Genomic DNA, 17,925 nt, shown 5'->3' with positions numbered 1-17,925 from the left:
TTAGCAATATTCCAGCAACATTCAACCAATACAGCAGCAAAGCAGTAGTTCTTGCTATCTTCGTGGAAATCGTCTGACAATTAGAAGACAATGGAAGAACTAACTCTTGGGATCTTCCTGCCAGGGATATGCTTCAAGGGTTATGTCACTAGGAAAATTGTTCGGATATAGTTCAAATATTCTAACTTCAAGTCTCCTACTAAACAAAACTGCACACACTGTGAAATACATTCAGTGCCGTTTACAGAAAATTATCTTGACCTAAGGGGCAAATGTCTGACCCCTGTCAGTAAAAATGCAAAAATTAGAAGTCAAAGTCCCCAATTCATGCTATCATATACTCATCAAAAGAAGCTAAGGAACACCAATCTTTCATATCTAACTATAGTGCAGGTGGTCTTAACTTCTTTTGAGAAGTATACAATACTATAACATTGTTGTATCATGTTTTATGCTGTATAGAAATCTACTTGTTGCCCATGGAATTTTCACATGTTACTGCAGCCCAACAAATTCTTATTAGTGTGAGTTTAGTTTCACACTGCTTTTAGCACTATTCCAGCAGAATCACAGCGGGGCACACCAGAAATGGACTTTACACATTGTACCATGTGGGGAATCAAACCCGGGTATTCAGCGTGACGAGGAAACGCTTTAACCCTTATGCTACCCTACTGCCCTATATCCTTATTAAGCAGTCCCACACCAAAATACATTTTTCCATTCAACACCTCTCGGTGACCGACATAGGTTATGTGCATGCTGTCCACGAGGCTCTGTAACATCCATCACTTATACTGACAAACCTAGCTGATAAATGAAAAGGACCGATCTTTTTTGTGTCCAACAACTGATTTTGCTTTGAAGTTGGAATTATTAATTTGTCAGTATTTGTTGATGGAATAATGCAGGTTAGTTAGCGTAAATTCTATATTTTCCTGATTAGTATACATAACAATACAGGTGAGGAGGGGGGACCTTTTTCCATGCTTGTCCATCCCGATTCCGTCTTATCACCTTCAACTATAACAATAAAATAACATTCTAATATAAAAAACATTAAAAACTCAATGATGGAATTGCTGTAAAAAAATCCGATAAAATAGAGACACACATAGTTTGGTATGTGCAAATTTATTTCATATGAGCTTGGCTAGTTATTGCAAATCTTTCACTGGGCTTGTCTTGTCATAGAAACGTGTCATCTTTTACTGGCCTTTGCACACCTTTCAAGGGCCTGACTTGTATTTTCACATCTTTCCAGGCCCTGGCTATTATTTAAACACCTTTCCAGACCCTGGCTATTATTTGAACACCTTTCAAGGCCCTGGCTATTATTTAAACACCTTTCAAGGCCCTGGCTATTATTTGCATACCTTTCAAGGCCCTGGCTATTACTTGCATACCTTTCAAGGCCCTGGCTATTATTTGCACACCTTTCAAGGCCCTGGCTATTATTTGCATACCTCTCAAGGCCCTGGCTATTATTTGCATACCTCTCAAGGCCCTGGCTATTATTTGCATACCTTTCAAGGCCCTGGCTATTATTTGCACACCTTTCAAGGCCCTGGCTATTATTTGCACACCTTTCAAGGTCCTGGCTAGCATTTGCACACCTTTCAAGGTCTCGGCTTGCATTTGAACACCTTTCAAGGTCCTGGCTAGCATTTGAACACCTTTCAGGGTCCTGGCTAGCATTTGAACACCTTTCAAAGGACTGGTCAGCTATGGCAAATATTTCAAGGGTCTGGCCAATAAATGGGTCCGGTTGGCCAGAGCATAGTTTTTACAGGATGGTTAGCTCTTTTAAAAAAAAGGACCCCACCATATTCCATGCAGTAAAAGGCCAACACATCCTGACTTCAAGATTATAATGGTCAGAATCTGCTACAGAACAGAAACACTGTCCCTAACACAATGTGTTAGTGCTGTACCAATTGAAGCCTTCGTGTTATGTCTGCCCTGGTTAGCACTGTAGTTAGCCAGCAGTGAATTACATGTCATTGGCACTGAGTGAGCAGCTGCACAACAGCTCCAACAAAAGCCTTATTGGTTTATTTGGCAGGCCTATAAGATCAGATATATATAATGCTATGAGAAAGTTAATAATATGACAATACCCTCATTGGGAGCATGGCTACAGTCTCGGTCTCACTGGCAACAGTAACCACACTGCGTCGCTGAAAATGTAACCATGGTTACATGCAGCCGCATCTCATAGTCACCAAGTGATGATGTGTATGTTGCTTAATGCTGCATTGAAACATTGAGGTGAGATGAAATGGGGTTTAATGTCGTACTGAAGAATATTTCACTCATATGACGATGTGCATGCATGTGTATGTGTATGTGCAGCTGCTTGTACTAGCCCAGACTGAAGCTGGTTTTATAGTGCTTGCCCACTGAGATACCATGCCGCAGTTAAGCATGAATACCCTACTCAGACACATTATACTGACTCCCGAGCCGACCAGTCCTTGTTGTACCCATTAATGCCGAGAGCAAGGCAGGGACCAACATGTACCATATTTTAACGGGTTTGGGTATGATGTGGCCGGGGATCGAACAAGCGACCTTCCGCTCTCCGGGCGCATGCTCTAAACACTACACCATGATGGCGGTTCTTCCATTGATATGAAGCCAACTGACATACCATAGACTGACTGACTGACTGACTGAGTTTGATTTTACGCCGCTTTTAGCAATATTCCAGCGGGGGACACCAGAAATGGGCTTCACACAATGTACCCATGTGGGGATTCGAACCCGGGTCTTCGGCGTGACAAGCCAACGCTTTAACCACTAGGCTACCCCACCGCCCGACATACCATAGAGGCCAGGCTATCCAGAGTCAGATATCAAGAGCAGTAATCCATGTTTGTAAGGAGTATGATGACATGTCACTGATTCACCCTGTCCATGTTTGTTTGTTTGTTGTTTAATGCCACGCAATATTTCAGCTATATGGCGTCTGTAATTAATCAAGTCTGGTCCAGACAATCAAGTGATCTACAGCATGAGCATCAACCTACACATATGGGATACGATGACATGTGTCAACCAAGTCAGCGAGCCTGACCACTCGATCCTGCTACAACAAGCATTGGTTGTGGAGACCAATTCTAACACGGATCTTCATGGGTAACCTGTCTATGAATATGCCTCTTACAGTTTACATATATATTCTTTTATGACATCTGTACAGAGACATGAGTGAGTGAGTGAGTTTGGTTTTACGCCGCTTTTAGCAATATTCCAGCAATATCACGGCGGGGGACACCAGAAATGAGCTTCACACAAAGTACCCATGTGGGGATTCGAACCCGGGTCTTCGGCGTGACGAGCGAACGCTTTAACCACTAGGCTACCCCACCGCCCCTACAGAGACATGAACAGTGTTCAAAATGGCCATGGAGTAGGGTGGTTTGATGGTTGTCCTTCAGGGACCTCTAAATCTTGAACTTAATGCATTACAATTGTGACAATCTTGAACACTAAAGTATATAAAAACACATACCACTGTAGCTAACGATTTGTACATAAATTATATTTTCAAATAATGATATGGAACTTCGTAAGAACATGTTCTCAGTCATCTAACATGAAGCAGCGTCAATATTGACATCAGAATATCACTTGATCAATGTCAAAATCAGGAACTGTTTGAAGCAAGATTCTATAGTATGTTACAGTGAAGCAAAGCTGAATAATATAAGCTAAATATCCATAGCATACACAATTTCAAAATGCAATATATTTAGTTCCCAATTTGAAACTTACAACCAAACAATAACCAACCAAGAAAAAACACAAATTAGATGAACAAATAGGTGACATGAAACTCAGAGTTAAGGAACACCCGACATTTTCTTTTCACTACTTTATCCTTTTGTTCTCTGACTTTTTTTGAGTAGTATAAAAGGATAATGCAGCAAAAAGAATGATCAATTCTGTATTCCCAACCATACAGACCTGGATAATTTGATATCATGCATAATATATTGATTAAATACAACAAGCCAGCATTATCAGCACACAAAAGGGGTTATATTAATTTAAGGCTGTCAACGAACAGAGCATGTTTAAAACATATTAAAAACATGTTAAAAAGTTTTGGATGAATTGTCAAATCCAGATGTCAAATGTCATGTTTATAAGAAAAAGGGCTGTGGGCTTAAACTCTCAAATCAAAACACATGCAAGAGGCAAGAGTGTAATTAGAAAGAAGAGCACAACAAACAACACCATGAAACAACACCACGAACAACAACATCAACAGCGTATATACAACACACTGCCATATCTACTTGCAAAGGGTTAGTTATGTATCCAGGTCAGCCAACCAGTAGAGTTCAGGGCTTTATAATTCAAGAACACTTTCAAATTTTCTTCTGCAACAACTTAAATCTGTGATTTAACAATGACGGTTTTATTCAATATAATTCAATAACTTTCACAACAGATGGAAATTGAAAAAATAGAAACAATTTTAGAATGTGATTCAAAAAGAATTGGAATATTTTTTCCAGAACTACAGTTGGCTGAAACTGGAAAGCCTGTCTACAAGCACTTGGTAGTCTCCTCAAAGGTCTGTGCATGTTCCCCGATACACACCTTCATTGCTGACATTCTTGACTCACTGCCACGTGAGAGAAGGGGAGAAGAAGCATTCTGAAAGAAGTCAAACCTCAACAAACACCATCCAATCACCAACCTACACAATAAGCAAACTCACAAGACAAAACATCCAATACACCAAATCATAAAATTCACTAATCGGAAAAGCTGTGAGGTCACTTCTCTGATTCAAAAGGAAGCCATGTACTGACTGCTGGGAACTTCATAGGGTGCAAGTACTGTGCCTCTAAGAACATGAACTGCAAGGTTTCAGAAATATTGTGCTCTGAACTTGTGAGTCAGTGACACATGGCTCCCGGATTTTATGTCTCTTTGAAGTGAGTGAGTGAGTTTTTATGCCACTTTTAGCAATATTCGAGCAATATCATGGTAGGGGACCCCAGAAATGGCTTCACACATTGAACCCATTAGGGGAATCGAACCCGGGTCTTCGGGGTGATGAGTGAACGCTTTAACCACTAGGCCACCCTACCACCCAATGTTTGAAGAGTATTTCAGTTTCCTGTACAGCCAGGTCCTCCTCATTTGGGAGGAAGGCTTGAAGTGATTCAACACATTCAACACTACACTGAAACCCATGGGTATGGTGCTAACAAACCCAAAACATTATCAGGGCAAATACCATCCCTGTCTTTTGCTCCTGGCACACCTAAGGGAAGTAACTCAGCACAGCCAGTTTCATGACATTTCCACCATTGTCTTCTGGCAATCTAGGGCCTGTTCGACTACTGCGTCGAAACTGGTTTTGGTTTCTGAAACTAGTTTCTCCTGTTATAAACGAGTGTCTAGTTTTGGAGACATGGTTTCAAAGTGAAACTAGTTTCTAGTTTTATAAACGAGTGGATGGTTTCACCATCCGGTTTCAAAATGGATACAAAATGAAAGCCTCAGCTACTATATATGTGGAACGAGTTGAATGACAATCTTGCCGAAGTGTTTTTTTTGTTATTTTATCAGGGAATTAACAAACAATAAAGACATGAGATGCTTTTGGAGGTATATGTTTGCGTATATGTAATTATACCGTTACAAGTAATTATATGCACACACGTTACATACAATAGTCATGTTCAATAGACTGGGGTTTTAAACAATATTTTCCTTGTTCTCAGTTGATTTTTATCATTATTTTGGTTACAGAAACTGCTGCTCTATTTTGCTACCAAGATCAGCTGAACTTCGTTTCTGCCATGTTTGTTGTGAAAGAACGCGAAACCGAAACTGAGAAACCTGCCTCGGGGATGGTTTCGAAGTTTCAGAACCCAGTTTTAGGTTTCGACATAATCGAGGGCATGGTTTTCCATAAACCAAAACCGGTTTAGCATAAACGAATAGGCCCTAAATCACTGTGTATGTTTGATGTTTGAAATCGTAATCTTGATTAAACGAATCAGTAAATATTTTAAGCGCATCCACCAATCATATACATCAAGTACGGTACTGACAATCTACTTGACACAGATGGGATTGGGAAGAAGCATTCTTATTTAATGATTTACCATAAATTATCCAAGTCTGTTTCACTAAATGAAAAATATACAAATGAAAAAAATAAGTGGTAAGAGAAATAATGAGAAAAATATATTGCTCTAAGTTCATCAATATTACTACCACTAAACAAACCCCAAATACTATACTACTCCCATGCAAACAATGATTAACTCTCCTACAAAAGACTAAAATTTGGCACAGTGGGTGATTTTTCCGAGTATACGAACAAGCGTCTGCTGACCATGCCATACAAGAAGACCAAAGGAGAACTCAGTGTATTGAATTTTTTGGTGGTCGTTGAGTCCTCCGACTTGAGACAGTATCATAGTGTAGAAATATACACCAAACATGCTGAATATATCTACCTGATGCCAAAAAGTGTTCCTCTTCAAGAGTAATTTATTGTTAAGAGAAACAGGAATGTGTTACATTGGTTACTTGTTACTATTAAATCTTAAACAAATAGTCATAATACATTCTGCAATAAATGTCATTAGTTAAACTGAATTCAGTGGTGTCACGGTGTGGAAGGAACGCCCCAAATGATGGAGGATACAGACATTTACACCATTGGTGAAACCAATGAATGCTGACAAACCTAAAACCTGGAACACAAACGGGGGCAAGCCAGGATCTGAACCCATGATCATAGGATCCAGGGCCCCATTTCACTAGGCCATCGTAGCGCTTCCACTGTCGTAAGTCTATGTTACAGTATAGGAGGTACGACAGTCTTAGCGGTCTGATAGCTTTGTGGAACTGGGCCCTGCTCCCTGTCACCACAGAAAGAACCTTGTGCTTGGACTGTTGTAATCAATATTGAAGTTTCATTTGTTTGTTTGTTGTTTAATGACGAACCTAGTAATACTCCAGAAAAAACATACACAAAGAGAAAATTCAGAAATTCAAGAGTTTCAAAAATAAAATTAGTTTTTAAATGAATGTTGCAATAAAAAAAAGATTCTAAACAGTCAATATATTCAAAGCTTTTAAAGTAACTCAATAACAGTCACTGTTATCAAGTTTGCTGCTGAAGAAATATATATCTGCAAAAAAAGGTTAAGCACAAACAAAATTACATGTAGATATCTCCCAGAGCAATATCATTAAAGTAAGATACTTACTCATTACTATTACCCACTGTACTGTGGATGTGAGTACTTACATCCCATTTCAATCTGACAGTCTCCAAGAAATATATACAATATGCAATATGACTAAAATACAGACTTCAAACTCAGTGCATTAAAAGACCTATTTTCTGTTCAAGTCTGGAAACATACACATGAATACAAAATAAAAGATCTTATTCAAGACCAAGCTGCTACATTTTAAGACTCTTTTAAGATAAGGTGACCAAATTCAAGGCCATTTTAAGACTAAGAGTCTCACTTCCTGTCCACAAAGCAAGATTAGCGCTTAGACCATTGTAAATCGATGCTAAGAATGCAGGAGTTACAATCATCGCAACACTACAATCGTGTTGCGGACAAGGATTGGTCTTTTCAAGAAACACGCGAAAGTCAATTTCAATCACATACATATCAACCAGAAATCAAGCAGATTCTCGATCATGCAAGAAAATATAAGTGAAGATCATGTCTAGTCAGTTGGGCTGCTACGATCCTTCCATCATTTACCATATTTACATATGGATGCCAGACACTTTCAATGTTCTGAAGCAGATCAATAAACATTGAACAATGGTCATTTTTGTTTAAAATTCTTAGAAAAATACCTCTAATATATCATCGTCAAAAATACAGCATTTGTGGATACTGTGACATTATTTTTTTAACTTCTGATACATAATTAGTTGTACCCACGATAGCTTCTTTCTAACCTCACACACAGAAACAGATGACTGGTGAGGTTGGAGGAAGCATTTCCAATGTACTGGAGGTAATTTTCTTAGAATCATTAACAATGATGACTAAATTGTTACAGCCGAATTGTCATGCTGATTTATAACGAATAACTCCAATAACTACTTGGTTCACAGTCCTGTGGGCTAAAATGACCCATATAATTAGTTTGGTGCTCAGATCCGTACAGGAGAAAAAGATGTGCTTAAGATTCATCTTAAAGTTTGAGGAACATTCACAATTGTCATGCATGTGAAAATGCATGCTTTACAATGTGTAGTTGGACCAATCATTGACCATGAAGTCATTCATGCATGTTGAAAAAGATGGCAATATGGATAGCATATTGTACTCAACAAATGAATGCTCACTGATTTAATTAGCTGAAATTTATACTTGTTTCAATGTCATGATGATTAACAAATCATACACTTGATCTGCCTCATGTATGTAGTCTGTTAAAAATGGGAACAAAATCATTTTTCCTTACGTTACTTTTGGAAAAAAATTCATTTGGTGAAACAGCTTCGAAGCAAAATAATCAACTTGAAATGTCCTGCAGAAATGGTTGAAACATTTGATAGATGTACAACAAACAAGATTTTGTAATAATGACCTTATCACTGACTGACTGACTGACTGAGTTTGGTTTTAGCAATATTCCAGCAACATCATGGCGGGGACACCAGAAAAGGGCTTCACACATTGTACCCATGTGGGGATTCGAACCCAGGTCTTCGGCGTGACGAGCCAACACTTTAACCATTAGGCTACCCCACCGCCCCTAATGACCTTATCACTAGGGACTGGACGATTATCAGACACACTGACAAACTGAAGTATCACAGTACCTCAAGTTAAGACACCATTGACTTACTAAGTTATAGTAGAATTAATTCATACAGAGTTGGTAACACCCGAGTGTGTTTGGAGATGGTTGATATCATACTGTATGATATTTATCCATCAGTACACAAGCATAATTACCTCTATATCATTGCCAATTTAAAAAACATTCTTTCTAAAAAGGTTTCTCAAGAAATGGTACCCAAACATTATGTGATGACAAACGACGTATTTCAAAGTTATTGGTGCACAGCCCACAATTTTCATCACAAAAAACGACGTGGTACTTTCAGCCATGTCAGTCAGTTAATCTGATCAACTTGCTCCTTACCATCTTAGATCTTTAGCAGTCTCTGTTCATCAAATTATATATCAAAGTTGATCCCCTTTTTTCATTAAAATCTCATGCCCTTTGGAATCAAATTCTGTATAAGAAAACAGGACTTCTTTTTCCTTAACTTTAACATGGTTGCATACTCAACAAACAAAGTTAAGGACCACCCCAATTTCAACATTAAAGAATTTAATAGTTTATATATTATGATCCCTATAATACTTAAATATTGAATATTGGGGTGGTCCTTAACCTTTTTGTTGAGTATATATGTATATGTATCAGTGTATTGTTTCAACCCTTTACTGCAGTTAAAATTATCAGATTTATTGCCATCATTGCTGAGGTCAATATGGCCAAACTGCATCATCCAGCCCGTCATTCAAAGAAATCAAATGGAAGACAAATAAAGAAATTGCATCACACAGAATGATAACGGAACAACTTACAACCACAACTGACTCTGGAGGGAGCAATGGTGCTCTCTTCAACAAAATGAATTATGTGAGTGAGTGAATCAGGTATATGCCGCTGCAAACATCAGAATTTCTGGTCAAGTGGTTTTAAGGATTACAACATCTTTACTATATACACACACAATGTTTCTGGGCAATGTCTTTTCCCTTGAAACTATGGCTGAACTGATGAAGGAAGAATCCCCATGGGGAGACAAGCACAAGTTAATGGGGACCTACTCTGGCCTAAGAATCCCCACAAGCAGTATCTTTGGCATGAAGTGATGAAAAACAGTAGCCCTGAAACATTGCTGTTATCCTTATCCCCATAAGGAGACAAGCACAAGTTACTGGGGGCCTATTCTGTTCTGAGCATTCCCACAAGGTGGGAAACACTTGAAAGGGGACCTATTCTGTCCTGAGCATCCCCACAAGGTGAGAAACACTTCAAAGGGGATCTATTCTGCTTGAGGATCCCCACAAGGTGAGAAACACTTCAAAGGGGGCATATTCTGCCTGAGCATCTCCACAAGGTGAGAAACACTTTAAAGGGGGCCTATTCTGCCTGAGCATCTCCACAAGGTGAGAAACACTTTAAAGGGGGCCTATTCTGCCTGAGCATCCCACAAGGTGAGAAACACTTTAAAGGGGGCCTATTCTGCTTGAGCATCTCCACAAGGTGAAAGGGGGCCTGTTCTGCCTGAGCATCTCCACAAGGTGAGAAACACTTTAAAGGGGGCCTATTCTGCCTGAGCATCCCCACAAGGTGAGAAACACTTTAAAGGGGGCCTATTCTGCCTGAGCATCCCCACAAGGTGAGAAACACTTTAAAGGAGGCCTATTCTGCCTGAGCATCCCCATAAGGTGAGAAACACTTTAAAGGGGAGCTATTCTGTCCTGAGATCCCCACAAGGTGAGAAACACTCTATTCTGCCCAAGAATCCCCAGAATGAGATGAGCACAATTTACCTGGGGACCTCTTCTGCCATAAGAAAACCCACAAGGAGACAAACACAAGTTATTCTGGACCTTTTCTTCCGGGGATTTATTCTGCCCTTGGCATCCCCACAAGGAGATAACCACAATTTACTGGACACTTATAATGCCAGGTTTCTCCACAAAGATAATCAGGGGCAGTTTCTAAGAAATGCAGAAACAGATCGTCAGTATCAGGAATTGTGAGGAGAATATATTAACTCTACAACACAGAAAGATGGCCGTACATGAAGACCATCAATAGACAGTCAATGAGAACACAACATGAACTCCGTGTTAGTTGGCAAAACATATCCCACACTGCCCTAAACCTTGTGGTAGTAACATCCCAACACCTCTGAATTCAGTTGAGTTGAGTTGAGTTGAGTTTTACGCCGCTTTTAGCAATATTCCAGCAATATTATGGCAGGGAACACCAGAAACGGGCTTCATACATTGTACCCATGTGGAGAATCGAATCCAGGTCTTCAACGTGACAAGCGGATGCTTTAACCATTATGCTACCTCTTCTTACTTCAGGGCTCACTTGCACAAAGCGATCTTACTGCCACAATGATTGTAACTCCCATTCTCCAACATAGGCTTAGATAGTCGTAGCGCTGAGATCGCTTTGTGCAAGTGGGCCCAGGACATTAAACCCTCACCACACCTGACTCAAACATTAGCTGGAAGTTTCTGAATCAATGAGTAGCTTATGATGCAATGAACAGTATTTGCTTTCAGGGTTAGGGTTTGATGGGGGAGAAATACCTGAAGAGAAAATGTCTGGTCAATTCATCACCTATGAGATCAGGCATGGTGATGTCCAAACCCAGATATACAAGCACACAAATGTTTGAGGAAACTCTGCACAACTGGGTCCCGTCAGACAACTGGTCTGCCTGTGCCCTTAACTGCTTGCGATGATTATCAATCGTAACTATTCAAAAAGACTTCCTGATACTAAGTAACTTACCGAATCTTGTCCAGTATCGGACTCGCCGTCTGTCTCCTGCTCAGATATTATATCTACATCTGTGGGCAGTTCAGCATATTCCCACTCAATTCGTGCTGTCTGCTGCTTGTCGGGGGGATGGGCGTTCACAATCACAACCTTATCACGTGGTTGAATCATCCCACAGTTCCGGGCAACACTCACTGCAGTCTGAATCATATCACCTGGAACAAACATGATTGTATTTTGAAATATGTGGAAGTTATTAACTCCACAGAGAGCAATGTGCACAGGTTCGTCTTCTGAGTGAGTGAGTGAGTGTTTAGTTTTATGTTACCTTTAGCAATATTCCAGCAACATCATGGCGGGGGACACAAGAAATGGACTTCACACATTGTACCCATGTGGAGAATTGAACCCGGGTGTTCGGCATGACGAGCAAACAAACCTCATATATGCTGGACTCAATCAGACAACACAAAGACTGATATTGTGGACGACTATCAAATCAGAGTCCCATAAGTGCCAAACAACAAGCATGGGTTGTTGAAGACCATTTCCATCTTCATGGGATATTACAATAGTTATCACAGCATATTATTGAAGCAATGTTCATATGAACTAAATGCTAAACACCAAAATAAATGAACTGCACTGGTCTAAGAAGCTGGCATTTGACTGGCTGCAGACACAGTAATTTTCATTTAGAATGGGAGTTCAAAGCTTACTCAGGGTTTATTCATAATGCATGAATGACTGAATGCCTGAATGCCTGAATGAATAAGAATGGTTTTAGGCCGCTTTTAGCAATATTCCAGCAGTATCACGGCAGGAATGAATGAATCAATGAATGAAGTTGCAGGTTTTGTCCGATCATCACAGTAAGGTATCATCTGGGAGTAAAAGATCAGACTTTGCAAATACTGAATGTGTTATCTGATTGTTGTGGGTCCTCCCTGAACTTTTGTTTGCTTGTTTGTTGTTTAACACAGCAATATGTGATGGTGGTCTGTAATCAATCAAGTCTGAACCAAGCAATCCTGTGACTGACATGATGTTGGAGAGATACGATGTCAAACATCAAGTCAGCAAGCTTGACTGCCCGACGATGTGGTCTCTTATGATAATCATGGGTTGCTGAAGACCAGTTCTAACCCGGATCTTCACAGGTCCCCCTCTCCACTGCATACTTGTGACCATAACTGTCCAGATCTTGACCTAAAGGGAAGTCCTGATGACCGGGGCGGTCCAGCTACACCTACCTGTGACCATGACTGTCCTGATCTTGGCCTCCAGGAGAGTCCTGATGACCGGGGGTGGTCCAGCTACACCTACCTGTGACCATGACTTTCCTGATCTTGGCCTCCAGGAGAGTCCTGATGACCGGGTGGTCCAGCTACACCTACCTGTGACCATGAATGTCCTGATCTTGGCCTCCAGAGAAGTCCTGATGACTGGGGTGGTCTAGCTACACCTACCTGTGACCATGACTGTCCTGATCTTGGCCTCCAGGAGAGTCCTGATGACGGGGTTGGTCCAGCTACACCTACCTGTGACCATGAATGTCCTGATCTTGGCCTCCAGAGAAGTCCTGATGGCGGGTTGGTCTAGCTACACCTACCTGTGACCATGACTGTCCTGATCTTGGCCTCCAGGAGAGTCCTGATGACGGGTTGGTCTAGCTACACCTACCTGTGACCATGACTGTCCTGATCTTGACCTAAAGGGAAGTCCTGATGACCGGGGCGGTCCAGCTACACCTACCTGTGACCATGACTGTCCTGATCTTGGCCTCCAGGAGAGTCCTGATGACCGGGGTGGTCTCTGGCTTCAGCTGGTTCTGCATCACCAGCAGCCCCAGAAATGTCAGGTCGCACTCCACCTTGTCTCTGTAACATCCACAACAGACATACCTAATGGAGACTCAGGAGTCAGGCAATATTTAATGCCTTATTGTGGCGTTTTCAATTTTGATAGCGTATATGGTACACTTTGATAAGGATTCAGGATTTATTTCCCTGGGATCAACTTCATTATTGATTTTCACATATACTTGGTTGACGAGGAAGCAAATGGGCAGATGGGTTCCTGAGTTCGTAAATGTTTTAGGCTGTCTTTCCTGTCTATTGTTAGGCCTGTGTGTTGTCATGTTTGTGCATGGGCAAGGTGTCTATTGGTAGGCCCGTGTGTTGTCATGTTTGTGCATGGGCAAGGTGTCTATTGGTAGGCCCGTGTGTTGTCATGGGCAAGGTGTCTATTGGTAGGCCTGTGTGTTGTCATGGGCAAGGTGTCTATTGGTAGGCCTGTGTGTTGTGCATGGGCAAGGTGTCTATTGGTAGGCCCGTGTGTTGTCATGTTTGTACATGGGCAAGGTGTCTATTGGTAGGCCTCTGTGTTGTGCATGGGCAAGGTGTCTATTGGTAGGCCTGTGTGTTGTCATGGGCAAGGTGTCTATTGGTAGGCCTGTGTGTTGTGCATGGACAAGGTGTCTATTGGTAGGCCTGTGTGTTGTCATGGGCAAGGTGTCTAGGCCTGGTAGGCCTATTGTGTGTTGTGCATGGGCAAGGTGTCTATTGGTAGGCCTGTGTGTTGTGTATGGGCAAGGTGTCTATTGGTAGGCCTGTGTGTTGTGCATGGGCAAGGTGTCTATTGGTAGGCCTGTGTGTTGTCATGGGCAAGGTGTCTATTGGTAGGCCTGTGTGTTGTGCATGGGCAAGGTGTCTATTGGTAGGCCTGTGTGTTGTGCATGGGCAAGGTGTCTATTGGTAGGCCTGTGTGTTGTGCATGGGCAAGGTGTTAAGAAAATAGTTGAGTGGATGGTTGGGTGACTGAATTCTTTTTGTTTGTTTGCTGTTTAATGTTGCAGTGTTCAACGTTTGTCTGTAAAAATCATTACTGGACCGAACACTCCAGTGATGGACATCATGAGCATCGAACTAAACAATTGGGACATGATGACATGTGTCTATCAAGTCTGCAAGTATCATCATTCGATCCTGCTGGTAGCCTCTGATGACAAGCATGGGTTGCTGAAGACAAATTCCAAGCCTGAGCTGCACAGGTAGATGGAGTACGTCGATTAGTGAGTTTAGTTTTACGCCGCACTCAGCAATACTCCAGGTATATGGCAGGGGTCTGTAAATAATGGAGTCTGGACCAAACAATCCAGTGATCAACAGCATGAGCATCGATCTACGCAATTGGGATACGATGACATGTTAGTTGCCTCTTAAACAAGCAGGGGTTACAAAGATCAATCTAACCCAGATCTTCACGAAGATCCAAGAGAGGAAATGTTTAGTGATTGAGTTGGTTTGTGAGTGAGTGAGTGAGTGAGTGAGTTTAGTTTTACCCGCTCTATAGCTATACAAATAATGGAGTTGGACCAGACAATCCAGTGATCAACAGCATGAGCATCGATCCGCAATAACCCATGAACCAAGTCAGCTTCTGACCACCCGATCCCGTTAATTATCTTACGACAAGATAGTCGCCTTTTAGGCAAGCACATGGGTTGCTTGAAGACCTATTCTACCCGGATCTTCAGGGTGGTTTGTGAGTGAGTGCATGGGCGTGAACCATCAACAGTAGAGGTATGCACCTATATATATACTGACCGTGAGATACGCTGGACCTGGTGCCAGTTGACCTTGGCTTCAAGAGGTCGGTATGCTAGGGCGATGACCCGCAAGCCCTGCACAGTGTAGGAGTGGAGGAGAGCCTGGAAGTTCTCCGGCACTGACAACACACAAGGCATCACAAGTACATACAAGAGTCAGATTCACAGTTAAGCATATAAAAACCAAAACACTGTGAATGTTCATCTTCTGATTCTTAACACTAATCGAGTTACATCACAACTGCATAACAAAAATATGTGTTTCAAAATAACGCATTGATTACTCATTCATTTTGTTGTTATTTCACTTAATTCAGTTAATCAAATATCTAGGTAAATCATTGTCTGTTAGCTTGAAAATCAAATACAGTCAAATCCCGATGAGTCGAATGCCAGTGTCTCGAATATTATGCATAACTCGAAGTACCTGTCGGTCCCGACCATTCCCTGTTATAGTTGTCATCATTTGATTTCCGGTTACACGAATTCGTCTCATAAATACACACGATGACTCGAGAAGGAAATTTGGTCCCATGACATTCAAACAACAGCAATATTGTATACATAAGCCGAAGTCAGTCAATGAGAAGTTGATTGGTGTAGCAAACTGATCCAACTAACAAAAAAACGCGGCTCACACCTTTCCGCCATTGACAGGTGAGTTCAAAAGGCAGATTAGTGATTTTACGAAAATCACTGTCTGTGCTAATCAGACTGGAACTGATAAGGTGCCCCTATTAGTGATAGGGAAATCTTTAGGTAAACAAATGCTTAGGTGGAGGAATTAGGACTGGATCATCTTTTTTTCTACCTCAAAGACATACCTATGTCTCGAATACATCGATAAGTCGAATTTATTACTTGGTCCCCAGCGATTCGACTCATTGGGATTTGACTGTATACAAAATAAAAAAACAAAAAAAACACCACTGATACAAACTGGAAGAGTGAGAGAATATTCCAGCTATATGGTGGTTGTCGATAAATAATCGAGTCTGGACCAGACAATCCAGTGATCAACAGCATGAGAATCGATCCATGCAACTGGGATACGATGACATGTGTGAACCAAGTTTGCAAGCCTGACCACCTGATCCCATTAGTCACCCCTTACAACACCCAAGGTTTCCCAAAGACCCATTCTAACCCAGATCTTCACAGGAAGAGGCTTGGTGGAGATTGACCCTTATAATTGTGGGAATGGACAGTGTCCAGTATTACCAGTGTCAGGGTTACAGAGTGAAGCAATCTTCTCCGGCGCCCCCTTGGCGTAGATCTCCATGTGGTTGTGACCTAGGGTTCGTGTTATCACGCTCATACGCTGCATGCTTGACGAGAAGGTGAACTGGCGCACAATTCCCACCTCGAATGGCACCTGGAATAAATACATTGTGTGCAACAACTTGTACACTGTAAATATTGGCAACAAATGGTTTGTAGATTTTTATCTGAAACAACTACAGTCAGTGAGCTGTGAGTATTTTATTACTATATATACATAGTTCTTGTATTTATAAAAACGAAGATATGACATTTTTCGTAGAAAATAGCTTTCTTCTTGTCGGTAGGAAAAGAAACCTTTCAAAATTTCCCATTAGACAACAGGTCCAGTGAGTGGACAATAATTAGTGGTCCTGTCTGTACTTCACTGGTCCAAAATAACATTCATAGATTTACTTAAAAAATTCATTGGCCACCAGGAAACTTATCATTTAGAGGTCCTGATGAATTTTTACTAGCCAGGGGCAACAGGACCAGCGTATATTTTGCACACTGCTGTCGGTAGCATCATTTCTGTTCATCAGGGGAAATACATTTTAGGACTGTTTAAAGCCTTTTAAAAATCCCCAGTTGTTTTCCATTAGATGTTTGATGTCAACATGTTCAAAACTTCATACATGATGTCATTTAAGATACCCAAAATCTTTCTCTGCAACAAGATACAAACTACACAATAGTCAGAGACATGTTTGTGTTAAGGGTAGCTGCTAAAGCTGCTGAAATGATCACTGACCTCATCTGACATGAAGCTGTCCTTGTCGGAGGGCTTGACAATGGTCGGCATCAGTGTGTCATACTTTGTGGTGTCCTGTCCAGGCTCTTCCAGGGTCTGATATCAGAACAAAATCATAATTGGGTCACACTAAACCCAGGTCAAACCATAATTGGGTCACACTATAACCAGCACAAGAGATAATTGGGTCACACTATCCTGACTGACTGAGTTTGGTTTTACGCCGCTTTTAGCAATATTCCAGCAACATCACGACGGGGGTACACCAGAAATGGGCTTCACACATTGTACCCATGTGGGGATTCGAACCCGGGTCTTCGGCGTGACAAGCCAACGCTTTAACCACTAGGCTACCCCACCGCCCCCCGGGTCACACTATAACCAAGTCAAGCAGTAATTGGGTCACACTATACCAGATCAAAACATAACTGGGTCACACTTTACCCAGGTCAAATCATAACTGGGTCACACTTTACCCAGGTCAAACCATAACTGGGTCACACTTTACCCAGGTCAAACCATAACTCCGTCACACTATACCCAGGTCAAACCATAATTGGGTCACACTATAACCAAGTCAAGCAATAATTGGGTCACACTATACCCAGGTCAAACCATAATTGGGTCACACTATACCCAGATCAAACCATAACTCGGTCACACTATACCCAGGTCAAACCATAATTGGGTCACACTATAACCAAGTCAAGCAATAATTGGGTCACACTATACC

The 17,925-nt window shown here is 41.3% G+C and overlaps 1 protein-coding gene across 5 annotated transcripts in view; it reads right to left on the bottom strand.

The window, feature by feature from the left end:
• The window catches only part of LOC124287110 (polyamine-transporting ATPase 13A3-like), a 41,562-nt gene that overhangs the window by 14,015 nt on the left and 9,622 nt on the right, over window positions 1–17,925 (bottom strand). The window contains exons 9-17 of one of the 5 annotated variants that reach the window (XM_046723593.1): window positions 17,193–17,288; window positions 16,400–16,553; window positions 15,177–15,297; window positions 13,324–13,448; window positions 11,581–11,783; window positions 9,624–9,659; window positions 4,615–4,671; window positions 2,121–2,180; window positions 979–1,023 (exon numbers count right to left, since the gene is read on the bottom strand). In XM_046723593.1, the coding sequence (XP_046579549.1) occupies window positions 979–1,023; window positions 2,121–2,180; window positions 4,615–4,671; window positions 9,624–9,659; window positions 11,581–11,783; window positions 13,324–13,448; window positions 15,177–15,297; window positions 16,400–16,553; window positions 17,193–17,288 (897 nt within the window). The remainder of the gene's footprint in view (window positions 1–978; window positions 1,024–2,120; window positions 2,181–4,614; window positions 4,672–9,623; window positions 9,660–11,580; window positions 11,784–13,323; window positions 13,449–15,176; window positions 15,298–16,399; window positions 16,554–17,192; window positions 17,289–17,925) is intronic. The other 4 variants (XM_046723594.1, XM_046723595.1, XM_046723596.1 and 1 more) reach the window with 4 other exon arrangements.

Source organism: Haliotis rubra, unplaced genomic scaffold (assembly GCF_003918875.1).
Source record: "Haliotis rubra isolate DU_JTF1 unplaced genomic scaffold, ASM391887v1 Scf4, whole genome shotgun sequence".
NCBI lineage: Eukaryota > Metazoa > Mollusca > Gastropoda > Lepetellida > Haliotidae > Haliotis > Haliotis rubra.
The sequence above is the reverse complement of the archived record's forward strand: the minus strand, read 5'-3'. Positions and strand labels throughout refer to the sequence as shown.